Source organism: Limulus polyphemus, unplaced genomic scaffold (assembly GCF_000517525.1).
Source record: "Limulus polyphemus unplaced genomic scaffold, Limulus_polyphemus-2.1.2 Scaffold2822, whole genome shotgun sequence".
In the NCBI taxonomy this organism is placed as follows: domain Eukaryota; kingdom Metazoa; phylum Arthropoda; class Merostomata; order Xiphosura; family Limulidae; genus Limulus; species Limulus polyphemus.
Genome location: NW_013668432.1, coordinates 111,894 through 127,437, shown reverse-complemented (window position 1 = coordinate 127,437; position 15,544 = coordinate 111,894). Strand labels below are relative to the sequence as shown.

The following is a 15,544-nucleotide window of genomic DNA, read 5'->3' as shown; positions in this document are numbered from 1 at the left end:
ACAAACAGAATAACGAAATGAATCTGGTTCGATAAATATTAAAACAAAACAACGGAAATAACAACCACATTTCCGAATTTTGTATGTATTTTTCTCGTGTTGTTCATGGCATGAATGTTGCCCTTCATATTATCTAGCTATCAAACAGACTTATATGATTAACGTGGGTAAATGTTTTACCTAATTTTTATTTCTCACGGAATTTTTACAGAGCATAAGTGAGTGGGTTGTAATTCTTATGATATTGTAAAACGTTTTCAGTAAAGACATTGTACATTTATGTGATGGAAAAACACAATAATCCACCTTTCGTACTTTAGAGTAAAGCTATAGTTTGTGTAAATGTTTCTATTGCCCTCTGTTGTTAAGTTTGCTTTCCAAACCATATTTACATCACTTATACATAAAGCATACAAATTGGTGTAGAGGAAGCATGTTCGCTTACGATTGGTTTGTTTGTTTTGGATTTCGCGCAAAGCTACACGAGGGCTATCTGCGCTAGACGTCCCTAATTTAGCAGTGGAAGACTAGAGGGAAGGCAGCTAGTCATCACCACCCACTGCCAACTCTTGGGCTACTCTTTTACCAACGAATAGTGGGATTGACCGTCACGTTATAACGCCCCCACGGCTGAAAGGGCGAGCATGTTTGGTGTGACGGGGATTCGAACCCGCAGATTGCGAGTCGAGCTCCCTAACCACCTGGCCATGCCGGACCTTTTATTGAAAGAATACACACCTACCTGTGACAGTGACCATAGAAAAAATCATCACCCTAGTAAACATCAACAGTTGAAACTAGAAATTAAAACAACAATATCTTTTTGGATTTTTTATGAATAATAAAATAAGTCCCTTTTATTTCGGTCCCCTCGATGTAGCTAAGAATGTAACAAAAACGTGTAATCCGGGAAATGGTTTATTTGTCCCTAATGCAGTTAGAAATATTTATATATATATTCAGATTTCATCACGTAACAGTTTCCGAAAGAAAATAAACTTTTTGTTTTCTAGATAAACGTGATTTATTTTTATGAACTTCACTTATATGGCTGAGTAATGATATCATGTAGTAGAAAATAGTAAACATTTGTTCATCATAACACAAGGTAGGGTAGGTTTCCATTGAATTTTTATCAAACACGTTAGTTGACAATGGTAGTGACACCTATCGGCAACTGAATCAAATACTGCTCAATATGCAATTACTGCCAACCAAAAATATAATTTCTTCCAAAATAAATTGTTGATTAGCTCTACTTTTTTTATATCTTTTTCAGACATCAACGATGACATGGTGATATTATAAACCCCTTCAATAAAACACAAGACCATCACCAATAAAAATGTTCACGTTTACATTCGGCCATTTATTTGAGGTTTCTGATCTTTCCAATATCATCATAAAGGCTGTGAATCACGATCTTCTAAAATTAATATTAGATTAACATTATAATTTATTTTATTGTTTAGCTATGTGCTTAATCTGTTTATTTTAAGTTCCATTTTTCAAAGAAAAAAATTTTGTACCGTGAAATCAAATCAAAAGTCCACATGCAGTCTTTCCCTTGCTTCTTGATTGATCACATAGTTACTTGGTTGTTGTGTGATGAACCCACCAGGGGATTAAGGTTGATAACCAACAGAGTGAGCTTTATAAAAATGGAGGTATCCTAAGTTTTTGTTATTCCGCTTGGAAATCAAACGTTATTTGGTAACTTACACAAAGGAATTCTCTAGAAAGTTGGCAACTCCATAAAATTGTCGAGTAAAACAAACAACAAAAATCCTCCGAAACAGCGCATTCAGCGTACAGGTGAAAAGGATAAGTCCGATTTTTGGCAATAAATTTAGTGAAAAAAAAAGTCCTTTAATCTCCAGATAATAAATAAATAAATAAAAATTATTTCAACCAACGTTTCGCTTTGGCGGCTAGTAGTACGAGAACTATTTACTGTTAAAATATACATATGTATAGGAATTTGTTAATTGAAATATTTAGTTAGGCGTAACAGTAACATGTAGAATTTGATTTTAATTCAGTATAGCTAACTGAAATAAATAAATTTTGCGAAATCAAGCTTGACCAACAAAGAGGCAGTCGAAGCAGTCAAACATCGGTAAATTCCTTTGTGAGCCAATCAAAATTAAGATCATTCGTGGCGTATTCATAGACTAATTATTGATAAAAATCAGTTAGATTAACAACTTCTAGTATATAGAAAAGCCAGTACGTTTTGGTAACACTACGTTTCAACAATGGCTTTTATGTCATGTTGCTTAGCAACAAAAGTATAATCTAATGTTGTACTGAAAGTATAAAATGAAATGTATAGTCAACAAAAATGGAAAAATATTTGTTGATTTATTAACTTAGAGTCTCCGTTGATTAAAGAGGTTTGTTTTTTATTTAAAATGTTGGTGATATAACAGAAGATAGCTTAATTCAGAAACGATTTATAGTATTTTGGCACTTGTGTATAAAGTTAAAATCATAAATAATATTCAACGTCAAACTGGTACACAAAGTTGACGAGAATGGTGTTGTAACGTAGAAGCATGTGGAGTCGTCAACTTTTTGAAGGCCATAGATAGGCCTAAATAAAATGTTTTTAATTGTGTACCAGTTTAACGTTGAATATTATTTATGATTTGAACCGATATTTTTCACTTTCATGATAAATTTTGTGCACTTGGCTGTAGGCTAGGTGATCCAACACTACGTCTTTACTTTAGGCTTATTATACCTATACTCATTACATTTATAAGGTTTCACGGCACCCCCTCTCCCGGCCCCACTAAATTCGTAACGGACAAACAGTAATCGAACTATTCTACCTAGATAAATTCATTTTGGCTTTTATGACTCCTTCTATTTCAAGAAATCAAGCGTGACGTGAAACACACACTGGCTTTTATATTGGTTAGATTAAAACCGCTTTTTTTATTTTTCTATTTTAAGATATCCGAAATATTTTATCACACCAGAGATTTTTTTCCATAGGGAAAGAAGAAAGTAAATATTTTATCGTCAGTCGGATTTCGTAGATTTTTTGATTTGCCAGTGGCTCCAAAAAGTTTTAACATTTAACAGTTAATTAACAGATAAAATTGTTTTGTACGCTTAGCAGACACGCACACACACATGTCCTTGCATTAAAATCAAATCATTTTTTACTCAAAAGCGTTTTATTTCTGTGAAAAATTAAATTAATTTTATAAACACGAGTCTTCTCATGTATCAAATTAATCTTCTCAACAGTTGTCAGTATCATGAAAATTCAAATACATATTTTTCGTGAGAGTTTCGAACAGCCTGACTTGACTTGGTGATTAAAGCATCTGGGGGCGCGAGTTCAAATCCCGTTATTAAACATGCTCGCCTTTTCAACCGTAAGGACTTTACAATTTGACATTCAATCCCACTATTCGTAGATAAAAGAGTAAGTTAAGAGTCGGCGGTGGATGATGTTCACTAGTTACCTTCCTCCTAGTCTATCACTTCAAAATTAGAGATGTTTAATGCAGATATCCCTCGAGTAACTTTGCACAAAATCCAACAAACAAACAGTTTCGAAACAATGGCTATTTTTTTTTCTCTTGAAGAACATGTGCTTAGGCAATAAAGTTTTGTGGGAATCGATCTACTTTTAGACAAAAAGTAAACACTGTTGACTGTAGCTTAATAAACGGTGCACCGCTATAATTTTCTTTTGACACATGCACAATTTTTCTATTTTTTCCCTCGTCGAATTGCAATTTCGGATGAATTTATTTTGTTTAGCATTTAATATATAAAATTGTAACTTTTAATTTATTTTCTCCATAAATATTGCAAATATTGTCAAACAACAACGTACATTTATTTTCTTTTAATGTTAAATTATTTTCAATTATAGTCATAAATTTATATATGTGTAATTGTTTTATATTTTATTGCGTGATTATTCAAATTAGGTCTATCTCTTCTTTATCATTAAAAATTAATGAATGTTTTTACAAAAACTATTTAACTTGTTGAAATACAAATGACTTAGCATAAAGTTTCAATGTATTAATTAATTTTCTTTTCTTTTTCTCTTTAAGTCACTAAAACGACCTCTATAATGATATAAAAATTTAGTCGTAGACGACAGCCTCGGGTTCGCTTGCTCGTAAATTCTCGGTTGTTTTCGTACTAGAATCGGCTGAGAAGTTCCGAGTGCGGTTTGGGATAGGTTAGGTCGTTAAGGTTACGGTTGAATACGTGTCATGATTTTTCATATTTGCTAACCATTCTTTGCTTATTATTACATTTGTCTGTAGAACAGACTGAATTATTTACATGTATGAAAAATTAAAGTCAAGATGGATATAGTAAAGAGAGCTCTTACGTTTTTAACGTTCTTTGTGTGTTGTACCAGCTTAGCATTTTTAGCAGCATCTTTTGCCACTCAGTCTTGGATTGAAGCAGAACCAATACGAACAGGATTCAATTTAAATTCCACTTCATTAGAAGGTGACGATAAAAAATTTGTTGGGAAAATTAACTTTGGTTTATTCAAAGGAGAGAAAATATTGGATTATGGCTTTGGACCAAGAAAATCCCAAATATGGAGTTAGTAATTTCCTGAGTTGTTAATACTTTTAAATTAATGACAGTCTTAGCTAGCATTAGTATTACTATTAGTGACTATTAGTATTACTAATACTAATACCCTAGCTGTAGACTTTAGTTATAACTTACAACTTTTAAATACAAGTCTAATGATAATAATAATAATAGTATTACTGAACTAGAATTAGAAAACAAATGTTTCCTGTCTTAGAAGAAAAAATCAAATAACTTATTTATTTATTTATTCATTCAAACATAGTAAATAAAAAGTTAGCTAATTTATCAGTAATTTGATTTTTTTTTAAATTTATAAGTTGGCTAAAAATTGTTTGCCTTACCTTGTGAAGTTTACTTTAAATTTTAATAATAAGCTCGATTGTTGTTTTTGGAAGAAAGTTCCTTCAAAAATTAAAAGCCTCAGATAATATTAATTCTAATAGTAAATGATATATATAATTAACTGATTAAACAACTTAACAGAAGCCAGTATTTGATTGTATAACATTTTTATCAAAATAGGCTGAGCTTGATTCAGTGGTTAGTAGATCCACTGGTCCACTGTTGTTTGCATTCCATTACCACAAAAAAGTGAAAAAATTGTACTTTGCATTTGGAGCTCATGGTGATTTTTGAACAATGGTCAAATTCCACTATTTGGTCAAACAAGAGTAGCCAATCGGATAGAGTTGGTATTGGGTGTTGCTGACTTGATGACTTCCCTTTTAATCTGTGAATTCAAATTTAGGAATGACTTGTGCAGATAGCCCTTGAGTGTGTAAACAAAGCATTTTAACCCAACATTTTTTTTTTTCAGTAAGGGGAAGTCTTCTCATTGTTTATTTCTTTTTACAGATACAAGGAACCTTCTCCCGTTAACCAATGCTTTGGAATGGACAACCCCTTTATATATATTTCTTAATATTCCATATAACAACTGTTTCTGGGGGGTCAAAATATAATGCATGCTCTAAGCTTAAGATAAAAAATTTAAGACTTAAATCACACCTCTTCAAGAATAAAATAATAGATATGAATCTTGAAGAGTTATTTCAAGATTTTAAAAAATAAGTAAAATTCCATTTATTTTGTGAAATGTAATAAAAGCTCCACCCGTGCTGTTTCTTTAGAACAACTAGTATATGATAAATAATGGACCATTTGGTCTTTCAGAGATGCCCGTATGTTAATGGGAAAAAATGTTTAAAAACAAAAACATTGAACTTGCCTTTTATCTTTCAGGAATTCAGGGCTCGATTAAGAATTATTGGGGTCCTGGGCACTACGAATGTTGGAGCTCCCCTTCCATTAAAAAAAAAAATTAGTAAAATACTTAAAGCAACAAATAGTGATCGGTCATTCTTAAATCTACATTCACAAATACTACATGTCCTCAGAACATATACACATTGTAAAGTGAATCGTATCACAGTATTATCTAACTCAATGGTGTAGGAAGGAGATGCAAAGTGGGGGTCCTTGACTAGATGTGCAGATTTTACAATGAGAGATTGAAAGTATAACATAACATTTTGGGACAACATGAAACTATTCATCCAGCTCGGCTATTCCATCCGCTAAAATAAATCAAGATAATCTTAAAGTCTTCCCTTATCATTCATATACTTATCAATCTCTCTCTTAAACTCACTTAAATTTACTGTCTCCACAACATTCGAAGGCAACCGATTATAAAGGCCAACCAACCTGTTACAAAAATGAAACTGTCTTAGCTGAAAATGACTTCTACCCTGCCAAAGTTTATAGTTGTGTCCCCTAGCTCTACTATTCTCACTGTTAAGTATGAAAAAAGATGATGCATCAACATTATCAGTTCTCTTTACAATCTTAAACACCTCAATCAGATCCCCTCTAACTCTTTTTTTTTTTTCAAGAGAAAACAATTTGAGAGATTTCAGCCTCTCGTTGTATGACAACTCCTCCACCCCAGGCACCATTCTAATAACCCTTCTCTGAACCCTTTTCTTATATCAGCTCATTCTAAGGGGGTCTGCCCCCAGAAAATTTATATAATAATATAAGTTACAATGGATATATAAGTCAAATATGTAAGAATGGGGGGGGGGGTGGGTTATAACACCCCTAGTTCTGATCTCACTAACATAAAAACTCAAGTCATGTCTGCTGTAGTTTTAAACACAGGAAAATGATTAGCAATCAACTCTTAGCTTTTCTCTCTTTGTACCTTATTCTCAAAACTTTACTGCCTGCAAATAGTAAAAAAAGCCGTTTTGTTTCATCGACATAGTCATTGGCCATTAACCATTTTGTCTTGTTCGGAATCCGTAGATTACAGCTTTTTCCACCACAGAAAGAGTAAGAATAAATTGTCTGTAAGTTCAGTTGCAACTCTTATCACCTCCTTTAGAAGTAGGAGTAATATTAGTAATTCGGCAGCTTCTTACTGTCTCACGACGTGTCAAATATGATAGAGTGGTATAATAAGGATTATGCACCTGATCTTTGTTTGTCTTTTTAAAACCCTCTAGAAAACATTGCCTACTCCTGGTTCTTTATTTTTAATCTTTTTTATTGACCATCAGTGGATTAATATCTCATCTCAAGGTTATGCGGATCAGTTTTAATATTTCCCATAGAACACACGCTATACTAGATGAATTTACACTATAATTGCTACTATCTGTTTATTAATAACTGTGAGATTAAGAGTGGTAATACAAGAATACAGTCAGAAGAATTAAACTTGGAGTACTTGTTAATAAAAACTTCTTGTACAAAGGACAAAATGCTTGAAAAATCTACAAAATTTAAGTGAGTTTAAAAGAAACTTTGATAAGTTTATGAATGATACAGGCTGGTTTTAAGATTTTTTATTATACTTTTTTAAATTATTTTAATTTAGTTTAAAGGATGGAACAGCCAAGATGGACTAATAGGTCCCATGTTGTCCCAGAAACGTTATGTTATCAATGCTGCTATAGACTAAAAGGGTATTTAATATACATGCTATGTAAAAAGCTTAAACTTTTTTGTAATTTTGATCATTTACTTTCTGGAGCTAACAGCCAAATTTTACTGGGCTCCTACTAAAGACAAAAGGAATGAAATAATATTGTTACATTAATAAAATATCTGTGCATGACTTAATGCACAGGGATACACACACACACACACATATATATATTTGTGTATTTACTTTTGGTTTGCAGGTTTCCATTTTTAAAAATATTTATGTATGTGTGTGTGTGTGTGTGTAGGCTTCCACAGTTCAGAGTTTTCAGAAACTTGCATGGTTCTCTGTAAATCTAGCCAGTATGCTTTTCTAGCAATAGAATGAACAGTTTGAAAAAAAGCAGTAGTCATACTTTTAAAAATGATACAGTATTATGGTCTTGCATGTTGGTTTCCAGACTTTCTCAGCACAGAACATTCTGCATCCTGACTGAAGCTCCCCACCAAATGAGTTGATAAGTATTGTGTATTTGCTATGGCCTCTTTGACAACCCCTGATATAACAAATCCCTTGAAATTGACTTTTGGACAGTGTTGTTGAAGGTCAGTTGTGTGAAAATGTATTGCACATTCACTCGGGGTGTTAGAAAATTACGTGTGTGATGATAATATTAAATATTTCAACATTTGTTATCTGTGAGATGATTAAATTATGAAAATTGGAGAAAATGAGACTGAGGAAACAAATATGAGTGTGTGATATGCTTTCAAAAAGTATTGAATTAGGCCTCTGTAATAAATTTTAAAGTAAAGTTTATTACCTTGGTATCTGCTTTTATCTGTGTAGTCTAAGCCTATTTTAATTTAGTTCATAATTCCTAAGTTCTAAATCATATCACTGTCACATAAGAAAATCCAAATGTTTTACTGGACAGTAAACGACTTCTTGTAGGGTGTCGTAACTTTTGGTTGTTTATTTTCCACGTACATCATTGCATGGTTGACCTCTTTTTGAAAATGGGACAAAGTTAATTACAAGGATCCTTTTGAAGCTGAACTCTGTGACCTGCAGAACAAGTGGTTATGGCTGACCTTGATTTGGCAGAAAACTTCTCAAGTTTTTTTTGAATAAACACAATTTTTCAGGATTTGCGTGTGTACTTCATTCATCCTGAATGGTATGATTTTTGTTACAGAGTAGTCAGTAAAGAGGAGAAAAGTTATACCAAGATGTAATTTCATCCTAAAAAACCTATGTTCTTGTGCAATACATCAGAAACATTAAAGACCGACTTTTTATGATAATGTAGGATGAGGCCTGTTCAAAGAATTTTTCAAAAATTAAACATTCTTAAATATAATTATACAAAAAAATTTATTTACTATTAAATGGTTTTGTGATTGTCAATACTACATTATAATCTTTTATTATTAGGCTTAATTTTAATTGGCAACTGTAAACTTGTAATAGAAATATGCCAGTTTTAACACATTTTTAACAGAACTACTGAAACAGTGAGGATGTGAGATCGTACATGTTTTTAAGGCAACACCATTAAAACAATATGGATCAATTTTTAAAGACAACTTCCAAAATAACAGTGAACCTTAGGGTTCATTGTTCACATCCCACAGGTCAAATCCCACTATTGGGTCAAACAAGCGTAGCCCAAGAACTGGCAGTTGTTGTTATTAACTAGCTGCCTTCCCTCTAAGTATCTTGGCTCAAAATATGTAACAGCATGCACAGATAGCCCTTGTTTGGAGTTGTGCAAGAATGTTAAAAGCAGACAAACAGTTACAAGTTTTACTTAGAACTATGCAGATTTAACATAAATATATATATATATATATACACACATGTTCAACAGAACTGTATGAAACATCCAGAGAGACAGATATTCTCTGTTTCATTTTTAAAACGTACAAATTTTATGCTAACGTGGATTATTTTGATATGGGCTGAACGATTAATTCTGTCAGTGTATATATATGGTAAGAAACAGATCTAACAATGAGACACACATGTTGCTTGTAACAAAGTACAAAACAGCCCATCTGTGGTATAGCACCAAGAGCGCATCCAGTGAACCAACCCCTTGAATGAATACTATTTTCATTGACGAGTCACGCTTTATCCTGTAACAAAATCCTAGGCTTTGGAGAGAATCTACAACCAAGTCCACTTTATTTTTATAAAGGAACGTGTTGTATATTGCGATCATTGAAATATGGTATATATAAGCAGAAGTGAGCATTAGTGGACGTACCAACCTATACGTACTGCAGAATAGTACGATCGGTGACCAGTGCCGGCACCAGGCTATTTTGTGCCCTAGCTACTTGAAAACAATAAACTGGTTATGAACTATTATATTTTCCTTTTATTATGTTTTTTCTTAAAACAACTAATTTGTATAAAACTGTGACACTTAAAGGTCAGTACTGCGCCCTAGGCGGCTGCCTAGTTGGCCTAATGGTGGCACCGGCCCCATCGGTGACAGTATATAAGAACCACATTCTGTGATCCTTCGAGCTACCCTGACTGCAGCCTCACGGATGGTCAACACATTTTTTGGAGAGGTTATCTAAATGGAGTGACCTTTAAGTTCATTGGACTTGATTTCAGTCAAGCAAGTATGGAATGCTATTGGAAAGTGGATCGAATTCTACCTAGTGACACCTGAAAAAGCCAAACAAAAGAGAGTCATTTCAGAAGATTGATCTAAGATAGCAGGATATTTTATGAACACTGTTATTTTAAACAATGCAACACTGGCGCTAGGCCAATCTGGTTGTGTTCGAAGGTGCTCCATGCTGAAGTGATATGCCATAATACAGATCATTAGATACCTAATTTGCATACATTTAATTGAATGGGATTATTGAACTTATATTAGAACAATGGTGTTTTTTTTTGGTTTTTTTTGCCTTGTCACTGTTATAATAGTACAAATGATGATAAATTATTCTGTAATGATTTTTAGCAGTGTATACTTATGACAAATATTTTAAACTGTAATTCTTGAATGGTTAGGTGTTTTTGATAAGAAGAATAAAAACAGTTTTGTATAAAGACAACTACTGAAAAATCAAGACTGACCATGCTAGCTGGAATACTCTGTGTACTTCTGTATTTTGTTGAACTGTTAAGTTGCCTGTATTTATCGGAATGTGCGTGGGGTCGACCAATTGGACTGATCCAGTGTGGGGAAAAGAATGTTGAATATAATTCTGAATTTACTAAGTGTATCTACACAGATTGTGGTAGGCTTTTAGTAAAACATACAAGTCTGTTGTATACAAAAAATCAGATGTGTTAGGAATGTATTTCTACTCAAGATATGTCTTTGAAGTGTCAACGTCAGTCTGACTGAGACTCCAACAAGTAAGAATGCAAGGTGGTGTTCATGTGAAGAATAACCTTGTTTATTGTACAGTTTAAATATTGCACTTGTACAACCTTTAGGACCTCCAAAATGCATATCTACCATTTTTTTCAATATATATCTATATTGTATCTGGTATTTACTCTCCTCTACCACAAACTGTTGCTAAATCAGTAGTGTCAAGTAAAATGAATAATTGATAACTCATACATCAAATACATAATACCATCTTCAATGGTTCTTTGTAAAAGGTTGTGGTATGCACATTTTTACCCCACCTGTGCACAGAGGGTTAATTATACTTATATGCATGATTTTTTTTTAGTCAAAACAGAGCTTCAAGAGAACCCTACATTGATGAAGTTTGGGCTCTGGTTGTTTACCATCATCTGTGTGGCCTTGTCTATGTTATTTGGTTTGGTCGGAGCTGTATTTGCTGTTATCAACACCGTCATTGTACCAGTTGAATTAATCACAGGCATGATGGGGCTTTATCTCTGGAACTGTATAGGAGGTGAGTTTTAAGAGTACACTTTTTTTTTAGAGAAGGTAGGTAGTAAGCTGTTGATGATTTTTTATATTGAGGGTGGAAGATTCCTGATGTTTGGCATACTTCCAGAAACTTTCAGTCAGCTAAAGTCTCAACGTCTTACTTTTTGCATGCATATTGTGCTTTTGTTGAAAGTGGTTTGAAGGACACACGTCCTACTTCTGAGAATTGGCAAAACACCAAATAAGCCATTAGTACTCCCTAGTTTCTCGTAAATAAATTAGTATTAACCGTCAGATACATTACAAACACTCCGGGTATTAGTAACATTTTATATCACGTGAGCTATACCTATGTTTGTATTATATAGAACATACTAAAAGTTTTCCTTATTGGATCCTTGCCATAGGAACAGATTTTGACATGGGTGGAGGGGATAAGGGACTTGGGAGGGAGGCTATCAATAAAAGAATACAGATGTTTACACTTATCTTTCTTTAATCTTTATTTATTTTTTATTTTTTTACATTTCAACTTTCAAGAGTATTATGGAATTCCTAGGTATGGGGTGCTGTGTGAGTGTGCAAAAATTGCATTTTTAGGCCCATACTGCTAATTTTTGTTTCTTAGACTAAATAAAATAGTGCTTTAATGCCCTCTATTAGTTCCTTTGCTGGGAACTGAAAATTCATTTAGATTATATAATGGGTTAATTGTTATATATATATATATATTTATTTTATTGTAATTTATTTATTTACCAGTTTGCTATATTTCTGATCTGTAAGTAAGATTATTTTAAAAAAAAATTAAAAACTATCTTTAACTCTGTGACAAACTTTCAGATGTCAAATTTACACCTCTAACAAAATCTTTAGGTGAAAATAGTGATTGTAGCTATATTTAAACAACTGTTTTACTTTGAAATATTTTGTAACATGTATATGATCCTCTTATAGGTAATTAGTAAGCTTATCTGTTAACAACTAAAACCTGGGGCATGGTTCCCTGTAGAGGACAGTGCACAGATAGCTTTGCTGAAAGCAAACATTTATTTAACGTATTTCATGGCAAAAAATGAAAAGAATGTTCAAATTTGCATTTATGCGCAACTCCAAGGAGTCATGACTGTAAACAACACAGTTTTTTTTTTTTAGAATTTTTGTTCTCATTCTAAAGTGTAAGTTTATATTTGCTAAGAAACATCCATCCCTAGAGAATATGAGTAACAATGTCTTGTTTCTCATGTGATTTTCTTTCTGTTTCTCAAAATCTTATTAGTACAAACCCTTGGTTCCCACCTTTTTATAACCTCACAGCAGGTCGTTGAAGAAATAGTGATGAAGCCAAGGTTTTAAAATAGCTGCACGCAAAGTTCAAACGTCATCGGATAGAGTAGTTTATAAACTGTTTACTAGAGGGAATAAAGTGGTGTGGGAAGTAAATTATGTTTTGATAACAAAGTGACAAAATCAAACTCATGCAGAGAACAACAGTATATACTGGAAAAGTTGAGAAACAAACCATAGATCTGTTTGATGTGTTGTCTTAGAAGAAAATGTCTAAGGCTTTCAAACAAATAATTTCACACAAAAGCATTTTCAGAAGTGAAAAGAATGTCTAACGGAACTATTAAAACGTAAGCCTTATTAGGCTTAGGGAGTATGATAGGTGACAATAAAATATTCTGGTGACTCAGATGCATATTTATTCAAAATTGTTAAATTTATTCCATTCAAACAATAGACATTAATGTAATGGGTTATCATTCATTGAAAAGAAAATATATTTATCAGATACAAATTGATTTTGACTAAGAATATTGTTACCAAAAATATTAGTACATAGCCTGACCTATTGTTTTTCTGAAAGGTCAAGTCCTAGATCACTAAATCGTCATCAGTTTTTGATGTTCTTTTATGATTTATAGTCGGAAGTAGTGACTACTGCAGTGGACAAGAAACAAGTATCAATATAAGTCATATTTAAACTGACCGTATATAGAATGGATATTTCTGATCAACATAAAAAAATGAAACAGTTTGTCACAACGAAATCTTAGAAATTTCAGTGTAAAATAATTAGAAAACTAAAGATGAAGTTTTAAAATCCAAAACTAGATACTGTTTAGTTTTATAGAAGTTTAAGTATTCTTTGCAATTTAACTGAAATTTTTAAGCCCTCAAATTACCAGCTTGTTTCCCTGCTAGTGGGGTCCAAACATTGCATCATTTTATGTTCTTCTCCTGTTTCTTTTATATTTTGTGTAAAGAACTGAAAAAAAAGTCAAATCACTTATTTCATGCATAAAAATACACAGAAGACTCCAGCAAATAGCTAGTGAGATTAAATGCATGCCCCCAGAAAGTCCTGATGGCTTATAACATCAACAACTAGGGTTCAGTACCTATGATGGGCTCAGTACAGATCCATTATCTTGCTTTGCGCTTGACAACAATTGTAGTATCATTAATTTTTGTTGAACTCGTACGTAATTAGGAACCCTACAGCCAACAAATTCATGTACCTATAAGTAGCTTAGAAAAATGCATTTAACAGATATGATGGTGATTCATTGATAGTGTTGCGTCAGCGAGGTCACGTGACTAGTGTCACGCCACGTTTCTAGAAATATCCTGTTCCTTCGTGAATGGCCTAGCATTTACTAGATATATATATATAAGACGCTCACAACGTGACGGTACAACAATGTGTAGGTAGTGAGTAATTGATCTGCAATCACAGGGTATTGTTGAAGTTAACGTTTGTTCGTTATAGCCCGACTGTTGAAATTAAGTGTATCATAAAGTTATATTTGGAAAGAATAAAGCAGTTTTATTAAGTAAGGACTTGTGTCGCTAAAGTTTCGTTGGAACGAAGTTATGGAAAATTAATTAACAAACGGAGACATAACAGTAGTTTAGGAATCAACTATAGTTTAACCATATAATGGAGAAAAAATCTTGGAGTTAATTACATTTCATTTTTTTCTGTAAATTCTGTACACTGATTGTTGTAACAGGCAAAACATAAAATTACTTAATATGACTGCAGTATTTGTAGCCTAGTTATAACAACAACAGGATCGTATTTGTGGATTAACAGATGAAAGTTGCAATTATGGTGATGGTATTACAACATGATAACATTTTTAACAGTATTTTTTTACATTAACGTTTCCGATTATGTTTTCTTTTATAGCTATTACTTCCTTAGCTGCTATTCTAAGTTGGGTTGCCCAGTATTACCTAAAGTTGCAGAAGAATGTGATGACGGAAGAGGAAATCAGGGTCCAGTGGACGTCGGAAGGCCAGGCTCGTTTCGGCTCCAGTTTTTGGTTTGTCATAGTGGCACTTATCCTCTACATTTTAAACGTCTTTATAATAAAACTAGCTCAAAACCATGTGTGGGAACACAGACAGCCAAAATCCACAACAGACAAAAACCCAGAGGGTGCAATTATGCTCTACTAATCATTTCATTGATCTTTTTTTAAGTTTCATAATTTTTGGAATAAAAAAAAAACCATAACACTGCTGGACAATGTACAAAGATAGTATTTTTTTATGTAACATTAACAAATTAATATAGGGTAACAAGGATACAAAACACTACATGTAAATTTATATATTTGATATGAATGTACTTGTCATTGTGTCTTATAACTCTGTTGTCATCATATTTTGTAATACGTTAAATCAAAGTCAGGGTACGAACATTTGTTCATATGCTCACATGATGTATGGAATCCACTTTTCTGATAACTTACATAAAAATATCTTGGTGGAATAAAAACAACGGCACCCATACTGATAATTTAGGTTCACAAGTGACTCCTAAAAGTTTTGATGGTTATCCCATGTCTGAAGTTAAGGATGAAGAGGCATTTAAATATTGTAGTCGTGTAATTCATAACCATAAGTGAGTATAATCCTCCCAAAAAAAGTTTTACTGCCCTAATCAAACTGTATACTATAAATTAGTTTGCTAAAAATTGTCTTATATTTGAAGTTTCAAGTTACTTTTCTCATTGCAGTATCATGTTCTGCATGATTATTACATGCAAATCAAGTGTGGCAGCTAAACCTATCATTCTATAAAAAAGTAGGCTTAATTGAATAGAGTTGCTTAACTGAAG

At 32.8% G+C, this 15,544-nt stretch overlaps 1 protein-coding gene across 1 annotated transcript; it reads left to right on the top strand.

The window, feature by feature from the left end:
• The first annotated feature begins 4,188 nt into the window (after positions 1-4,188).
• LOC106467992 (clarin-2-like) lies at positions 4,189-15,511 on the top strand. Its single transcript, XM_013928385.2, has 3 exons — positions 4,189-4,596; positions 11,242-11,430; positions 14,608-15,511. The coding sequence occupies exons 1-3, from the start codon at positions 4,347-4,349 to the stop codon at positions 14,877-14,879; spliced, it is 711 nt and encodes a 236-aa protein (XP_013783839.1). The 5' UTR covers positions 4,189-4,346; the 3' UTR covers positions 14,880-15,511.
• The last annotated feature ends 33 nt before the right edge of the window (positions 15,512-15,544 follow it).